Here is a 19,639-nt window from a genome sequence, read left to right as displayed (position 1 = left end):
AGTCCCTAGAATTCTTTGTTGAAGGGTAGGTTACAAGTCTAGAATTCTTTTTTGAAGGATTTGTAACAAGTCCCTAGAATTCTTTTTTGAAGGATAGGTTACAAGTCCCTAGAATTCTTTTTTGAAGGATTTGTTACAAATCCCTAGAATTCTTTGTTGAAGGATTTGTTACAAATCCATAGAATTCTTTGTTGAAGGATAGGTTACAAGTCCCTAGAATTCTTTTTTGAAGGATTTGTAACAAGTCCCTAGAATTCTTTTTTGAAGGATAGGTTACAAGTCCCTAGAATTCTTTTTTGAAGGATTTGTAACAAGTCCCTAGAATTCTTTGTTGAAGGATAGGTTACAAATCCCTAGAATTCTTTTTTGAAGGATTTGCTACAAATCCATGGAATTCTTTGTTGAAGGATAGGTTACAAGTCCCTAGAATTCTTTGTTGAAGGATAGGTTACAAGTCCCTATAATTCTTTGTTGAAGGATAGGTTACAAATCCATAGAATTCTTTGTTGAAGGATAGGTTACAAGACCCTAGAATTTTTTTGAAGGATTTGTAACAAGTCCCTAGAATTCTTTTTTGAAGGATAGGTTACAAGTCCCTAGAATTCTTTTTTGAAGGATTTGTAACAAGTCCCTAGAATTCTTTTTTGAAGGATAGGTTACAAGTCCCTAGAATTCTTTTTTGAAGGATTTGTTACAAATCCCTAGAATTCTTTGTTGAAGAATTTGTTACAAATCCATAGAATTCTTTGTTGAAGGATAGGTTACAAGTCCCTAGAATTCTTTTTTGAAGGCTAGGTTACAAGTCCCTGGAATTCTTTTTTGAAGGATAGGTTATAAGTCCCTAGAATTCTTTGTTGAAGGATTTGTTACAATTCCCTAGAATTCTTTTTTGAAGCTATCAGTGACAGCAGTTAATTTATTTGTTGGTCAGTATTTGTACCAGTATCAAACAATGAATGCTTCTTGGGAAAGAAGGAACATTATTTGGTAGATACCATCTTTAGTTGGTCTTTAATTATTGTTACATTTTACCATACTTGCTGAGTTTGGAGATTAACTAAGCGTTCTTGCTAAGCAAAATAGAGAACTATTCCGTTGTATTTTGTTTTTAAGTTTCATGAATTCTAATAATTTTAGCCACTTTTATTTCTTTTTTTATATCCTTGATCACAGTTGCATTGGGAAAATAAACTTTGCACCTCCAGATTTCAGCCTTACCAAAAGGCAAAATTTTGTTTTTTATGTCTGTATGGGGGAGGTCCACAGGTATTACATGCTTGTGACATAGTGACAAGTGTAAGATGAAGTTGTTTGCACCTGCAGCATGCACAATGAAGAGAATATTGGCATACCTCTATACTACTTTCATATAATATGTCAGAAATTTCTTTACATGTTGCAATTGTGGAAATCATGCATGATATAAGCACACATCTAATGAAAATGGCTGCCCCATGTCCTCAAAAAATCAGCCAGAACTAGTCCAAAGTACACTGAATTTAGCAGTTATTAAAATAAGGAAAACAAATATTACCCAAGTATGCAGTGCCAGCTAAAAGTGCAATGAATGAGTTACAAACATATATAAAAAAAATATAAAAAAGTTATTGACTAGTTTTTTGACAATTTACCTTTGATGTACAGCTAATAAAATGACCAATTTTTGATAGGTACAAATCTAAAGTACAGCCAAGCTGTATGCTCTGTACCCCAATTACACCCATCAATCATACAACAAAATAGAAGGAATTAAAGTTCTTTTAACAATGCCTGTGATATACAAGATAGCCAGGATAACCAGTGAGCAACACCTGGGAAATTCTTTTTCTTGACAAATTAAACCCTATGCAAAGTACGAAACTACAGACCATCACCTATACCACATAGACCAAGGGAAGAAACTCTAACCCATCACCTCCCCTTTACTACCAACAGGTGTCTGCAGTTACCGTATATACTCACATATAAGCCCATTCGCGTATAAGCGAACCGCCAAACTGAACAAGTATAAACACTAAAAAGTGCATGACCTGCATAAAAGCCAACTTACAAATCCGAGACATCTCAGGATGCATGAGGTAAGTATTTATTTTAATCTCTTTATATAGGTAAACTTATATTTAAAAATATTACATGTATGCTTATCTTGAGGTTGGCTTGCATGATTATTAAAAAGAAATGGTATAGACTTGTTTGAAAAGTAATTCATTTAATTTTCTGTTTTCTTATTGTTTCTGCCGATTTTTAGATTTGTGTAATATTTGATCAAACAATGACAATAATTTAGCAATCACGAGTTGCTGTAACACTACCTCTCCCTTTTGACTCAATTACTGTTTGTTTATGCATTATTGCATTAGACATTTTATATCAGTGCACTGGTAATTACATTTTTATTTTGCTTTGAAATTGAAAATACCTAACTCATTAAAATGTAATCCCAGTATGACAACACAATGAACAGACAATACGGTTGATTCAATACTCGCTATTAGGCTACTCAACGTATTTACATAATGGCACCACTGCATGTACATTGTAGGTTTGATTATGTACTGAATTAAGTACATCCCTTGGAGTAAAATCATGGGCACCATTGCACTAAACTTTAATGATATCTCCAAAATACAGTAATAAAGTTTTGGAAATAATGCTTCAAAAGTTATGCTAATACCGTAAAAGCTGAGTTTGCTTTGATGTAAGCGACCTTACACCATACCTGTCAACTTTCATACCGGGAGGGGAAAAAATCCCAATTTTTGGGGTCACTCCACGCCGACCTCCTGATTTCATAATATCTTCTGATTTTTGCAGAGAACTCCCAATTATTACATTATGTCTTCGATTGTCATTTCTTTTAAACAAGAAAAGTCCTATATGTTCTGTTGTATCACCTGTGAATCATTGTTGTGAAGAAATAATTACTTTAAGGAATTCGCTTCTTCACTAAATAGAATGTTAAGTTTAAACATTTATTCATGTAAATTAATGATGTTTTTTTACCTCTACAATAATAAAAAAATAAAAAATAAACAAAAACAAAAATATAAACCGCAACAATAAAATCATCCACAATTAATTTGAATCCCAAGAATGATCACTGCGATTGCTGTAACTCCATATGCTATAGTGCCATTCCCACAAAAGAAACTTATACACATGAACACCTGGCATTTACACCATATATACCAAGGTTAATTACCATAGTTAAATTAAAAGAAGGAATGAAAATACATACCACGCAGCAAATGTGTCCATAAAAAACTAATTCAGAATAGGGGGCACCGAGTGGCCAAGTAGTCTAAAGCGCTCTCCGTTACAGATTACTGCCATCTCACCTCTGTCTGCGTGGGTTCGAGTCTCGGATTCGGCTAATGTGGGTATGTGAGAAAGCTTGCCAGTAGCTTCTCATGGGTTGGTGTTTCTTTCCGGGGTTTTCCCAGGTTCTTCCTCCACCATTAATACTGGCCGCCATGTATAGCCTGAAAAATGGTGTTAAACCCTACAACAACAACTAATTCAGAATATATGTTTTATAGAAAACAATGCCAATGCTTTACGAGTTGACAATAAGGGAATAAGGTCTGATATATGAAGGAAAATACCATACTATTTAGGTACCTTTAGTTAAACAAAATTGGGAATCCTTTATTTGCCAATCAATTGCATGATTCAATGTAAATGAAACAGCTATTAAGGACTAGCTGAAATGTTATCTGGAAGACTGCAATTTGGTCGAAACACTGAATAAAGCAGTTATACCGTAAGCAAAATCTGCATCTAATATGTTTGGGAATAAATAAGGATTTAAGTGATGTTATGCACGCTTTTGTACTGTTGTTGTGGGGTTTAATGCCATTTTTCAGCACACGATAGGCTATGCATGGCAGCCAGTATTAATGGTGGAGGAAGAACCCAGGAAAACCCTCAGAAGAACCACTGACCCACGAGAAGCTACTGGCAAGCTTTCTCACATACCCACTTTGGCCGAATCCTAGACTCTAACCCATGTAGACAGAGGTGAGATGGCAGTGATTCGTAACGGAGAACGCTTTAGACCACTCTGCCACTCAGGGCCCCTTGCTTTGTACTGTGTAAGTACTGTACATTATAGTTCAGCATGGTCTCCCAGGTAAATTCAACCGGCCCGCAAATTATGAAGCCTGTATTTACCTTTATTTAATTTCATGTTGGAGAAATCAGAAAATATGCACATACAAAATAATAACAAAATCAATCATAGTACTTCATAATAGTTTAATAATTGTCGGGTCACCGAAAGTTATTTTTTTGACATGCCTATGTCTTAGGACAGTGAAATAATTATTGTTTCATGTCCAGAAATTTACAGCCATTACATTAGTCAACAAAAAGACCTAAAAACTGTCAAATTTAGACATTGGCCCGTGGATAAGCCATCCCATCTTCTTCCAGGCCTTTATATTTTCCTAAATTATTCAGCTTATATGCGAGTATATACAGTACATGTGGTAATCATTATTGTTTACTTTTGATCACTATTTTTGTGAAATTTTGTTTTGCAGTTGTGGACTTCATTTATTCTGACCTTGTGCTCCAACATGATATTGTTGATGCATGTTGTTGTTTATTTGCACTCGCAACATATGTATTTCTACTTATGTTAGTAACGAATGTTTTTTTGGTGTGAATTGTAAACAATTTTGGATTGTTATGTTTAAGTACAGGAAATGTAAAGCTAAGAAGGACATGCATGAGATGTGTCTCACTTGCATGAAGTGTTCCTCCTCAACATGCAGTGTGGGTGCATTATGGTCAGGAGATATTTGGTTCACAGTGTTGCAGAAAATCATCAAAAATAATGAAGTATCAGCTGGAGCAGTGCGAAGTCTTGAGCCTTTGTCCAAAGATGGCATTGATTGCTAGTGTAATGTAGGATGTCATGATGGTACCTCCAGTCCAAAATTGAACTTACGATGCTAACTATGAGTATTACATCAAGCAAATTAGAGAAAGAAGAGGTTCCAGAGTTGCTGCCTCCACATTCTTCCCAGATGCTGTTAGAATTGCAGTTGCATTGACTGGTACAGGAGGTGATGGCACAGTGACCTTCATGGATAATTTAGAGCTTATGGGGTAGTGTCCACCTGTATCTAGGTAACCTAGTGGGCAAAAATCCCCCACATGTCTGACCATGGCCTTTGGGCTTGTTAGTCTGATCACATGGAGTATTTCTCAGATCTTGATTACCTATTTCAACAACTTTCATGCTGTACAATGCCACTTCAACTGCCAAACAGCAAGTCCAGTCCAGGGATCAGTCACTAAGGCAAACTGTACCACATACCAGTGGACATTTCCATGGTATGTTGAATGATACAGGTATCAGACTGACTGATCTATCCACTTCGCAGCACCTTCTACACATACGGTTCCAGATCCAACCATCCAGATGACCTTCCAGCTGACAGCCATGCATACTGCCCAACCAGTAATTGAACTGATCATCCAGATGACCTTCCAGCCGATAGCCATGCATACTGCCAAACCAGTAATTGAACTGATCATCCAGATGGCCATCAGTCATGCTTTACAGCCATCTAAGCTGGCCTGGCCAACTCCACTAGTCTTCAAGGCATATTCATTGGCAAGACTTGCCTGGCCAACTCCACTAGTCTTCAAGGCATATTCATTTGGAGTGATGCCATGATACACTTAGTCTTGACTTTGCCTCTTCGGACATTTGATATGGACACAGACCCTGATGAGTATAATCAGTGCAGTGAGTGTGGGGATAACCTCTGCAACTAGTGCACTCACGTCCCAATATGGAATGAACTAAGTTCAGTTTTTGTGTGGTTGTTATGGAAATATATAATGTCTTGCCAACTTCTAGATGTCTGCCATTGCTATCTTTGAGCCAGGCCTGTAAGGCCAAGGCATTAGTAGACTTGGCAGGTGAGAGAAATATTATATTGTAGGATAAGATCCATAATCCAGGCAATTTTAGGCATTTTTCTTGGAAAGCCAACTGCCAGTGATGTTTCTATCATGCTGGTATCAAATATGTTTTAACACATTTACCACTGAGCTTCCAAAGTTAAAACATTGCTGAGATGAGTATGACTGTCTTGCAATTCTGCAAGGTGGACAAGAATGTCTTTCATACCAACTCAAAGCTTATGCATAACATTTTGGCAACATCTTCAGTGTTGGACCTATCACTGCTTGGCATATTTTAGCTTGCCAGAAAATTAGTAGGCAGTTAACACACCGAGAAATCTATGACTAGAATCACCAAAGTCATTAACAGTTATATGGAGTATTCATTGGATTACACCTTGATGGTATCAGGTATCTTAAATTTGGTGAGACAAGATGGTTGCATTTGTTCATCATCACTCAAGCTGTAGCATTCCTTGGTGCTCCATTCTACACCCACATGACCACCTTACTATTTGGTAGATATGATAGGAGAAGTGAGGAGGCTGGCAACATAGGAACTGCCCCTCCAACTGATCATGCCGCGTCTTGGATTATTCAGGCTGAATCTCAGACTGAATGGAGGAATCATCATCAGCAAAGAGGTAATAGGCAAAATACTGCCCAACAACAGCAGCAGTTTTGACTCCAATCAAATGTCAGGAAGCAACAGGCTCCAAAGCTTAGGAGGCAGTTTAAATAAAGGGGATAGAAAAACAAGATTTTGCTTTCCACAAGCCTCCAAACAACTGCTGTTGACTTGCCATCCTAGCTGCTCACAGGCAGCATAGTGGATGGCTCCAGACTCCTTCATTCTCATCAGTGTTGCATCAAACTGGAATAAATGGATGATCAGATGTGTTTTTGGAGTGGCTACTCATTTTATTTTACTCATCCACTTTCATCTACACCTCTCATGATAGACTTGGCTTTGGAGAAAGTTAAAATTATGCAGTGTTTATTAATTAAGTGGGCAGTGGAGATTGTTTGTGAAATTGAACTCTTCCTGGTTATCAACATCAGCCATCTCAACAAATACATTGCCGTGCCAAAGATCAAGATGAAAACAGCATGATCAATCAGGCTTTCCATCAAAAAAGGAATAAATTTGATGTCACTAATGATAGACTTCACAAATGCATATTTCCAAATGCCTATTCCCCTGGTTTCTTGCAAGTTCATTTTGCTTGCCTACCAAGGAATAATATACAAATTTTGTGCACTCCCATTCAGTGTCCACATCAGTCCACGACATTCAGCAAAATCATCAACTGTGTTGTCACCCTGTTCCAGTCAACTTCGTCAACAGTGACGGCAATTGTATCAAGATGATGTCGTCTAAAAGCACATGGTATGTTCAATTCCGGTGAAGGGCACAAACAATCTACTGTCCCTTTTAGGTTACCAAGGCTTTTTAATGAACTGGGAGAATTTGGATCTCAACTCATTCCAGCATTTTGTTTGCCTGGGCATGGAGCTTCTCACCAATCCTAACCTCAGCCATTTCCATTGTGTACACATGGTTCAGATTATTGAAACAGTGGAGTTGATTTCCAGCAGGGAGTGGGTTACAGTGAGAGAGTTCCTGCTACTTGTTGGCTTGCACATTGCAGCTGCATATTGGATTCTGCTTGGCCACTTTTTGGAGTGAACTTTCAGAAGGCCCTTCTAGACCAGTGGCACCCATTTTCTGGTTGACTTGATCAGAAAATCAGGATCACAACCAAAGTAGCATTATTCCTGTGTCAATGGCTCAATGAATGTTGAATCCTGACAGGAATAATTCTTAAAAATCCCCAACTGGAAGTAACAGTATGTATATTGTTACAACTCAATGGTATTAAACTAAGTCAGAGAAAAGTGTGAAAAGCAACAAGTTTTGTAAAATTCAACAAATAATTTTTTCCCTAGAATACTGTAATACAGAATAAAAATTTAAAAAGAATATTGTGAATTAAATCCCAAATAGTCCCAAACATTTTAACACATGTATGAAGTTTCATTTGAATTCCAGTGGTATTCCAAATAAATTCCAATATTGAATGTGGTGATGTGTTAACAGTCTTTTGATGTATCACAATAATATAATCCAAAATATCCTTTACTGAATTCACTATTAAGAGGTTAGTTAGACTGGTCGGCCTTGTGTCAGGATAATGTGACTGGATGGGGCCTGATGCAACACGTCTGCAGCGTGATGCCCAAGTGTTTAATGTCACTGTAAACTGTCACACTGCAGACATCATAGCGATATGACTGAAAAATTGTTAAAGCTACATTAAAAATCCAAAACACACACACACACACACTGAATTCATTATAATTTCCAAATAATGTTTTAGTCCAAGAATATTACTGAGCACTTTATATTTCCGGTGAATAATAATTTTAATAAATAAATCCACCCAAATTATAATGCAGAAAATTGTGAATATTTATCCTTGCTATACTGTCATTCATTATGACTATCTGTGTGTGCTTATTTCACTGATTGCACCATTTTTCTAAAATTTCTTTCTCAGGCATGCTGCTTTAGATTTTAATGATAGTTAAATCTTCTATTACTTTAAATGTACAGTCTGATGATGTGATTTCTTGTTATTCTTTTTTCAACAAATATGTTTGCATATAAATAATACAGTGCATGATTTGTCAGAAAAAAACAAATATTAATGCCTGTGGAAGTTATGTTGCATTATTTCTGCCTACCTTTATACTATATAACTTCTTTTAAGGAAAAATATGTTTTCAATGACGGATACAACTTATTTGTATACCTTTTTTCATCAGTTATATGAAATATGAAAAAAATATAGCATGTCAAACATTGTTACATCATAAATTAGATTTTTTTTAAATGGATCAAAATAATAAATAATTTTTGTCCCCAGTGTACTGTTAAAATCAGCATCATTGCAGTTAACTGACTATTGTGTCAACAGCAGCAGCATCACCACTTATGAATCAGAATGTTGAAATCCATTTCAGAATGGTCAAATTGACATACTCCTCCAGTTTTCTGAAAAAAATACTTCTGTCAATCAAAAATACCAAACCTTTTGAACAGATACATGAATGTCAATTACATATCATATATATAAACACCCACATTTATCTTTCTTTTTCTCTTTCTTTCTGTGTGACCCACATGCCAAATAATAGGTTACGAATTCCAAACTCTTGGTGGCATCCCAATTTTTGCATGTGACATTTTGGGTACTTTTAGGTTCAAGCTTTCTTCTAAAAATGCTTATCCCAAGCTTTTTTAAATTTTTAAAAATACTTTTTGTTTTTCTTCCTAACTCATTCGGCCCCAGAGGTTTTTGTCGTTTTCGCCTGAAATGTGTGTAGGAAAGACATTTGGGGGGGCTATTTCTAAATACATCGTAATACATCGGCTTTCAACAGATTTTCCATGAGACTAATGCCTAGTTGTATTAGAAACGTCATTTTCCATTGGTTATTTTGCTTGCGCATGAGCAGAAGGGTAAAAGTTGGAGTTCTTTTTTTTTTCTTTTTTTTTTTTGCTTAATGGACCCATCATTTTCATATGGAGACCACTCTTTATTCCAAATGCCCACCTTATCCTAGTTTTTGCAAAGGATCACCTGTCTTTGTGCAGTTCAGACCGGTCTGCTTTAAATCTGAGGCCAAAAGATCTAAAATACGGACATAAAATCACATTCTGACCATGAGTGAATTTTGGGTGGAAAAAAAAACGGGTCCAAAAAATGAGGTTTTTCCCTCTGTATTTTGTAGTGCAACGAGAACTTCCAGATTATTTGGTATCATTTTAGAGCTATATCTGTCTGCTTTTTTGTAATACCACCCACGTTGGTGTATCTTAAATGACTTTGACGCTGCAGAGCTCGGAAATAGTGTACAGCCTCATCACGCCTACAGACGGGATCGGGGCCAATTGGTTAATGGAGGATGGGCATTTAACCTCATCTTATATATAAACACCCACATTTGACTCTGTGTAGTGGCTGGCAAACAATCGGTTGTGAGTTTAAAATTTTTGGCAGCATCCCAAATTTTTGTATACTTTTTTGACATTTTTTTGTTCATACTTTCTTTCAAATGTATTCATCCCAATTTTTTCTAATTTTTTTGCTTTTTTTAAAAACTTTTTATTTCCATCCTAAGATGGTCAAATAGCCTAGTAGCACAGTATAAAAGAGAGATGCAGAAATTCCTATATAAATTGGCCATTTTTACAAGTCATTGTGGGTAAAAACTAACATTGTTATAGTTCTGTGAGTTCACCCCATACTGCAGTGCATTTTGTTTTAGAATAGAGGGTCTAATACAAGTCATACCAATAACGCCTTTCAGAAAGTTACTACAGTGACTTGCAGATTATGGCCAGTTTGTACAGAAATTTCCACATTTACCATTCTCTGCTAGAAATTATACTTCTGAGTTTTGTTGCTAAAATTAAATCACTTTGGATGTTGTGAAGGTTTGTAGTTACCATTTTTAATTTGTTAAAGTCATTTTTTAGAACTCTGAAAAGTTTATACATATTAGACCATGTTTAATAATTGTTGTGTCTAATCGAGACCAGTATAAGAACTTCCCATAAAGAGACAGCCTATTCACTTGCAGGCATGGACAGTGATGCAGGTGTTCACAGAGAAGTATGCAAACACCATGGCCTACCAGCTTCCCCTGTTTGCTGGATCACCCACCCAGCAGATGTTGAAGCAGCTGGCCAGGGAACCATGCAAGGAGTGGATGGAGAGTAACATCAGAAACAATGGTGTAAGCCACAACCTTCTAAGTGATTAGTGCCAATATCATGTAACAAAAATATAACATAAATACCATATCACTTAGTGGGATATTTTGTCAAAAATTGTACACCACTATGAAATAACATCAAACATTGAAATACAGTACATGTAAAATATATCATATCACATAGTAACATAATATCATGTCAAAATGTTTTACATCATTGTGAAACAACACCAAACATTGACACCATAAGATAAATGTCACATAGTAACAGATATCATGTCACTAGTAACATAATATGATGTCACAAAACTCAATTGTGAAATAACACTAAACATTTACCCAGAGTAAGATAAATATCATGTCACATAGTAACATATTATGGCACAAAAATCTTACATCACTGAAATAATGCCAAACACTGACATATAGCAAAATAAATACCATGTCACATAGCAATATAATATCATGTAACTAAATTGTACATCACTGTGAAAAAGTCAGACATAAATATGTCACATAATAACATATTATCATATCTCAGAAATTAAATACCACTGAGATGACACCAAACAAATAGAAACATAAATATCATGTCACATTGTAACATGTCTTATAGCAATGCAGTATCATGTCACAAAATTGTAAATCACTGTAAAATAACACCATACATTGACACATAGTAACATAAATATCATGTACCCCTCTGTAATTAAACTAGGTAACTGGAGACTCCAAGTGACTGGTCGCCATCATTTCAAAATATATAATAATTTTACATAGTATCAAGAATTTCAGGACATCAAGCAATTCATTTAATTCATTTATGAACATTAAGATAATGTTAACTCCAGTGCCCAATGCTTGATACAAACTTAAACCTTAGCTATAAACTCATTGAACCAGGTTGCTTCTATTATGGTTTGATACTTTGATTAGTTCAGGTTTTGTAATAAAACGGTCTCTATTCATATGTTAAACCATTAGAGATGAAAACAAAATAAAAAATTAGTGGTATGTGGGATTCACTTTGTCCATTGGTCAGTCTGCCCTCCTTAACTGATCTATAACTAATACAGTTTAAAACCTATTGACATCAGACTTTGACTGTGGATCCATCTTGGAATGAATATGTAACACATCAAGGTCAGGTCACTTTGACCTACTTTCAAGGATTTAATATTATTTTTGTTGTTGTTAAAAGTCATATACAAGCAATAATACCAATACCTTTTCACCAATTACCACCAAAGACACACCAAAGGTGCAGGTCATCCTTCCTACCCATGCTTTATATTGTATAATGTGATGATAATAATAATAATAATAATAATGAGGACTTTGTATAGTGCCTTATCTTTAGAAGCTCTAAGTGCTATACAACATTAGACAACACCTATAAGATAAAAAACATATAATGATATGATTACAAAAACAAACACCATGAAATTAGAAAATATTAAAAAACATGCTGAGAATATTTAAGGTAGGAAACATTATTAGGTCTTTAAGTTTGTTCTTGCAGTCGAAATAAGTGAGTTTTGAGAGCCCTCTTCAATGTGATCACTGTGTCTTTGTGTCCAAGTTCAGTGGGCAATTCATTCCACGTTGCTGGGCCCTGGTATGCAACAGAACACTGTCCATATGACTTTGTTTTCATACTTGGAATAATGAGTATACGATTGTCAGAAGAGGAGCGTAAGTATCTTGCTGGTGTGTACACATGGGTGAGGTCAGATAGGTATGTTGGACTTGAGTCCGACAGTGAAACAGCACAGAGAACAAATTTTGTGTTTGATTCTGGATTGAATGGATAGCCAGTGTAGGGTACAGAGCAGCGGGGAGGTGTGCTCTGATCATGGTACTCTAAGTATGATCCGAGCAGCTGTGTTTTGAACTTTTTGAAGTTTCTGGAGCAAATATTGAGATGAGCCAGGCAGAATTGAGTTACAATAGTCCAGTCTTGAAAGTACTAATGAACACACAAGTTTTTTAGTGGCATCAACTGAAAGATATTTGCAAATTGAGCTGATGCATCTCAGCTCAATATATGCAGCCTTGCATATGTTCATGACATGTTGGTGCAATGTGAGAGTACTGTCCAGAGTAACACCTAGGTTTCATACTGATTGTGTGAATTTAATGTTGGTGTTGCTGATATTTATTGTTTGAGGTAAAGGATGTGAACGAGAAAGTCTTTGTGTTGTGATCAGAATGGCCTCAGTTTTATCATCATTCATCTGCAGCTTGTTACATGTCATCCATGATTTCACATCAGAAATGCACCTCTCTACACCTTGAATGGTAGCATCAACTTCAGTTGGGTGGCTAGATTTGTATATTTGGGTGTCATCAGCGTACAGTTGGTGAGACACTGGATGATGATCTGTGACACTGGAGAGCGAGTGAGTGTACAGAATGAAGAGAACAGGTCCAAGAACAGACCCCTGTGGAACACCACAACATAGATCAACTGGGCTGGAGTGTATTCCATTTGCAGATACAGTTTGTGTCCTGTTGACCATGTAGGACTTGAACCACAGTAAGGCTGTATCATGAATGTCAAATACATGCTGGAGACAGTGAAGTTATATATCATGGTCTATTGTGTCAATTGCTGCAGACAAATCAAGGAGGGTGAGGACTGTAATCTTTCCACTATCCAATGCAGAATGTCATTAACTACTTTTAGAAGAGTAGTTTTAGTACTGTGGCAAGGGCAATATGCAGATTGTACATTGCTAAAAAGACTGTTTGAATTTAGATGAGATACAAGCTGGGATAGAACAACCTTTTCTAAGATTTTTGATATGAATGGGAGATTAGAAACTGGGCTGTAGTTCTTTAAATCGTTATGGTCTAGTGTTGGTTTCTTCAGCAGAGGCTTTACTATGGCAGTTTTGAAAAATGATGGGAATTCCCCGGATGAGAGAGGGGTATTAATAACATCAGTTAGTGAAGGCAATACTGGATCTAAGCACTCAAGCAGCAGTGATGTTGGAATTGGATCAAGTTCACATGATTTGGTGCACTCTTCATCAGGATTGTACATACAAAATCCGTAGAGACAGGTTCAAATGCTGCTAATGGTTGCCGCTGAAATTCTGTATCCCAACTGTATGGTGACGACGAGTCAATTGAAATTGTGGTGTCAAGCTTATCTCTAATGGTTTGTACTTTGTCACGGAAGAAATTTGCAAACATGTCCGGAAGGTTGACTGGAGAGAAGGTAGTTGGAAGTGGTGTACATTTGTTCCTTGACATTAGCTTGTTAGTAATCTCAAAGAGCTCTTTGCAGCTGGAACTTTCCATGATCTTAGTAGTATAGTGGGCTGATTTCACTGCATGGACTATATTTGTGACATTCTTCTTAGCGGCTTCATAGATTTGCTTATGAATAGTGAGTCTGGTGGAAAGCCAAAGCCTCTCAGCTTTATGGCGGTCTCTTTTAGCAGTGCGAAGCTGGTCCCTAACACTGCTATACCATGAAGAACACTTTTGAATTGATACTCTGCACTTGGTAGCTGGGGCATGTTTGTCAAGCAATGAACTCAGGCAGTTATCAAGTTGTTCTGCGGTAGGAGGTAAGCAAGTTGTTAGGTTAGCTTGGATGTCGTATATTAGTTTGGTTCTATTTATCATACAGAGATTTCTCTTAGTAGCAGATAAAGGTGGAGGGTTAGGGACTGATACATCAAGATGGCATATAATGCAGAGGTGATCTGATGCAAGGTCATGGGATACCAGGGAGGACCGTAGAATGTTATCATCAGGTCTACGAAGAATCCAGTCTAAAATGTGACCATGGTTATGGGTGGTTTGGTTAACTGATTGTTTGAGGTTGAAAACATTAATGGAATCTATAAGTTTTGATGTATTTGGGTTTCCGGGACAGTCAAATGAAAGTTGAAATCTCCAAGAATAATCAGGTTGCCACCTATAGAATTTCCATAGTCCAGGAGATTCGGAAACTACTCCAAAAAGAGAGGGTCAGCCAGCTTGTTTTTTCTACTAGGAGGAGGGCGGTATAGGCAGAAAAAATGGACTGACCTTTGCTTTAGTGTGAGTGTGGTTTGGACTAGTTCAAACGATGTGTGGTCAAAACTGAATGTTGTGGTGTGGTTAAGATGTTTTATCATGGAGTTCTTTGTGATGACAGCAATTCCACCTCCGTGACAATTACGGGGGAACGACTTGATGGAGTAACCAGAGGGTGTTAGATCCACACACTTGGGCTCATCGCCTGATGTTTTTAGCCATGTTTCTGTCAGGAAAAAGATGTCAATATTCTGGTTGTTGATAAAATTAACTATTTCTGTGCGCTTTTCCAGTGGTCCTACTGAATGGGCATTGAATAATGCAATACATAGAGGTATCTCTTGGATAGTTAACACAAATAATAATTTCACCAAACTTAAACTTTGTTGAAGATGTGCCATGTAACAAACCTGAGTTGCAGTGACCCACTCTCCAGTATTTGTAAATCACTTAAAAATATAAAAATATGTCTATGCTATAAATGCCATCACTTTTAACCTACTGACACTAAACTGCCACAGAGGTTGCATCTTAGGATGGATAAGTGTAACATACCAAAACTGGGTTAGTTTCCTACTTTCCATGATTTATTCAAAATAACTTTTAAATTGTTCCATTCATCTTTACTGAGCTGTAACTTATATTATTACCTCATAAACAAAAATCTAGGAATACGTTTGTCAATTTTCAAGGTATAAAATCCAATATTTTTGTTAAAAATTATTCTAGCAGGGAAGTAAGTTACAATACAATTTACAATACACTGCAGAGTGAAATGGCAGACATTTTCCACTTGAAAAGTTAAAATAAATAACTAGTTCATGATCCAATTATATGAAATTACTTTCTTACATATACAAACAAATTACTGTGTGGTTTAATATCAATTGAAATTATCCTCCCACCCCCAAAGAGAATGCTAGCTTTAAATTAAATACATGTAATGCTAAAAGATGGTGTCTAATTTCAATATCTTTAAATGTATTTCCACCAAATATACACTGTAGATGGATCCTGAGATGAAGCTGTGTCATATGCAGAAACTTGGTTACAGTGACCTTAAGGTAATTTAACACTTTTGAAGAGACTGACCCGTGTCACAAAAGCAGGTAAATCTTCTGAGTTCCTACTCAAAAACAACTCTTTTAGACTGGTCTCTCATAAACTGAGTCAAAGAGTTTTCTATCTCAAGCAAATTCAGCTTCAGATCCTAATTATGCCATAGCCATGTGTACTTGATGTGTTTCATAGTAACTTGCATCAATGAATTATGAACACTTTTCTGTACTTTAAATTTCAGATTCATTTACTGGAGGGGTCTTCCATTTTTGTGCGACTGGCAGATGCTCGTAGAGATGATGAGCTCGTATCAGATATAACCAGCAGCAAAGTGGTAAGATGACTTGTCCCATTTTGCTGAAATCTTTTTGGGTAAAGAACAGTAAACTTTAGATGCAACTCCCAGAATCAGGTGCATTTGGATTATTTAATATATAAATAATTCCGAACATTTTTTTTAATACAATGGTTCTTATTTTCTAAAACCATGAACATTCTCTCTTTTATATGAAACCTTCAGAATGTCAGCAGTTATAAATTTTGGGCCTAACGTTTACTGCTGTTCTCAAGTAATTGGTCAGGTTTGACCTTGGAGAAGAACTTTTTTAAAACTTGCATGTGACTTGTTGTTTTTTGTGTTGCCATGATGTTAATTAGAGTAGTCCTAAGTTTTAATATGCTGATTATCAAAAACTCAGGGTGGGCGGTTATAATGGCATTTTCCTGTAAACAGAGCTGATGGCACGTTTCATAGTGTTTTATTTTCCTTAAATGTTTTATTTTTGTGCTGTTATGTATTTCTTTCGTACCTTTTTCTTATTAAGAATAATTTCAGTGTACCTTGAAATGTAACTGTTAGTCTTCTCTGAGTAACCAGCAACAAACAACAAAGCCTATGTAATGATCCCAGATTACCTCCCTTTGTAACAGTTGTGTTGCAGTGCCACTGAAAATTCATTTTGCTTTGGATGTACAATACACATCTACATGGGAAGCAAGATTCTTTTTGCACACATCAAGAAGTTTCAGAGAATTATTTTTATTTCTTTGTGACTTGTTAACAATTTAATATTGTAGTGTGTTCCTAAATTGCAATAAATTCTTCACATCATCAAAAAAGGTAATTGTGAGACACCTATGCTTTTGCTAAAGCTGTCAAAATTTTAGGAAACTTCTACCAGGTATCTGTCAAGCCTAACAATTGGTTACCAAGTACCCAATCAAAGGGAAATTGGATTAAATATGCCCCTGAACTACTTTGTTATAGGTTCATACATGCCAACCCCCAAGAGAGGTATAATCATAATTATGACTATTATAAGTGGCAAAAAAGTGTAATCTGAGCATAAAAAGAGCAGCCTATATATTACATGCCATAGTTACAGAAAATTTATGACAAATTTACATCTAATTTTGCTAATCGCCTGGATCTGCAGGTAAAATTCTTGTCACAAATCAACTAAATCCATATGGATTAGTAGTACAAGAGTATAGATACAAAACAAATTGATAAATTAATCATGCATAACACTCATTTTAACTAGTCCACATGTCTAACCTTTGCAGAATGGTTGTGAAGTCCACAGTGATGAATGCTGTATTATATCATTTTCAAATTCTTCTTTCAAAATGTGTAAGGTGCTATTGATTGGTCTTTTTTCCATGTTCTTAATCTTAACAAAATCCCTCTCTTTCAACATTTTTCAGTCATATTACATCCATCAGACACATCCATAAAAACCATTTTTTTAATATATGGTGCCATTTTTTTTCTTCAATTTACACTGGCCATTACATATTTGTATATTAAAATATAATGAATTTGTGACATATAGTTTTACATTTAAGACACCCATCTGTTTTCTTGAAACTGTTTCATGTACAGTTACTATTACTGGTAATAAAAAATAAAGAAATTAGAGATCCTACCATGAATAAATTCACAGCAGCAAATTAGTTGCAGTACAAAAGCCTCAAACTGTAATCATTATTTTGTGTCTTGCTCCTGATGTCTTTGATCTGAACTTGGAAAAATGTTTTGTTTTGGTGGTTTTAAAAATTTTTTTAATGGGTACCCAGTTTCCCATTTTTTTAACCCAGGTTATTATCAACAGGCATTTACCCAGGTACCTGTTGACAGCTTTTGCTTTTGCAGGAGGCTACGTGAAGTGCTTTTGACAATGAGTAATTATTATGAAGTAAAATTTGATTTTAGGTAGCAAGAAACTAATTATTTTATGAGCTGAACCATTCACTGTGTGATGATATATTAAATACCATATTTAAAAAGATGAAAGTCACTGATTGACTGAAAATAATTACCAGGAAAAAAAATTATGAAATTTTTTAGAATAAGCCTATGTATGGGTAATTTGTAAACATAAGTAGGCTTGAACCTAAAACCATTTTCATGTTATCCCTGTTGCTGCACAGGTACTAATATAAATGGGGTGATCTCACCAGGTTGGGTCCTGTTTTACTGTTTTGATGAATGTTGGTAACAAATTCTGTGACATCCTGTAATTAATATATATATATATATATATATATATATATATATATGGTAATACTTATTTAGATTAAGATGGAATTTATTTACTGAGAGGAAGAAAACATCACGATACAGTTCTAATTTTAGCGTGTACAATTCCAGTGATGTGTATAGCAAAGAAACATCTTAAAACACCTATAGCTAACAATGTTTTGCACAAGAGAGAATTAGGCTTGATGGTCTAGCTGGTCAGTATTTTGAACCCCACCACCAAAAAAACGTACTACATCATTCGTACATACCCTTTGTGATCTAGTACTGAACTTGTTTTTCTGGAAGGCTTTATCTCCCTTGATTTGTTTCTGCAGTTTATTACAGAGAATATTAGTACCATATAGTCAGTATGATGTGCCATGAAACCATGCATCTACCACTACTGATACAACAGTAATTGTTAAGCCTATTTTTTAATCAAAGATATTTTGTTAAAGCCAATATGTTCAAAAACAATAGGCACATAGATAATCATTCCCTAATTAGCACATCTTAAAATTGTATTTTAAACAAAAATGTTCAACATAGAATAAAATAGAATTTTTCTCGTGTCAGGTGGAGGTGAATACCGACTACATCCCCGTTGCTCTCGAGGCCCAATATTCCAGAGAGAAGCCTGGCAAGCCGATAGAGTCCATCATCCCTGCAGGCAAAACATCTGAACAGTTTATAGACAATCTGGCAGTCAAGTTCAAAAGTGTAAGTCTCTGTTTTCAACATTAACTACAGCAGTCGGCTGCCTAACAGTTAGAGAAAAACACAGTTGTTCATAATGAAGTTTTCATTATTATATTTTTCCTATTTGCACTTGGCTTAGGAGATCAGAGACATTAGATGTCCTTGAACATCTTCATGTTCATTTTTAACTTTAATTCATTCTCCTAGCACAACAAGCAAAAACACTGAATTAACCATAAAACTTGATATGTTATAAGTCTTTTTAAAACATCATCAAACAAAATATGAGTCATATATATATGTTTTATTGGAGATTTAGGATATATTTTCACAGAAGGAAAGTGTTCAGAAAAGAATAAATGTTGGTACAGGATTTAGTTCTTTCTGAAAAATGTAAGGCACCCTTCTCTCCTTAAACCCTTGCCACTGATACATCTCATATATTAGTAATATTGTATAGCATGTAAGAAAAAGATCAACAGTTTCTGTCTTCTTTTACTTATGGTTATGTTCCCACATTCTCTAGATTACATCTTTATTCTTGTTGCTAATGTAATTTGCACGTATTTCTCTTTTTTCTTTTTAAAACACTTTATCAAAATATATTTAAATAAA

At 35.6% G+C, this 19,639-nt stretch overlaps 1 protein-coding gene across 6 annotated transcripts in view; it reads left to right on the top strand.

The window, feature by feature from the left end:
* LOC149807406 (uncharacterized) overlaps positions 1–19,639 on the top strand; it is a 223,339-nt gene that overhangs the window by 199,171 nt on the left and 4,529 nt on the right. For 5 of the 6 annotated variants that reach the window (XM_089966453.1, XM_089966445.1, XM_089966430.1 and 2 more), the window contains 3 exons: positions 10,573–10,728; positions 16,043–16,135; positions 18,902–19,045. In XM_089966453.1, coding sequence (XP_089822579.1) covers positions 10,573–10,728; positions 16,043–16,135; positions 18,902–19,045 — 393 coding nt within the window. Of the gene's footprint in view, positions 1–1,935; positions 2,079–10,572; positions 10,729–16,042; positions 16,136–18,901; positions 19,046–19,639 lie in introns of those variants that run through there. The other variant, XR_016422584.1, reaches the window with a different exon arrangement.

The sequence above is a fragment of the Sinohyriopsis cumingii genome, chromosome 1, assembly GCF_028554795.1.
Source record: "Sinohyriopsis cumingii isolate HCF-2022 chromosome 1, ASM2855479v2, whole genome shotgun sequence".
Taxonomy (NCBI): Eukaryota; Metazoa; Mollusca; class Bivalvia; order Unionida; family Unionidae; genus Sinohyriopsis; species Sinohyriopsis cumingii.
The sequence above is the reverse complement of the archived record's forward strand: the minus strand, read 5'-3'. Positions and strand labels throughout refer to the sequence as shown.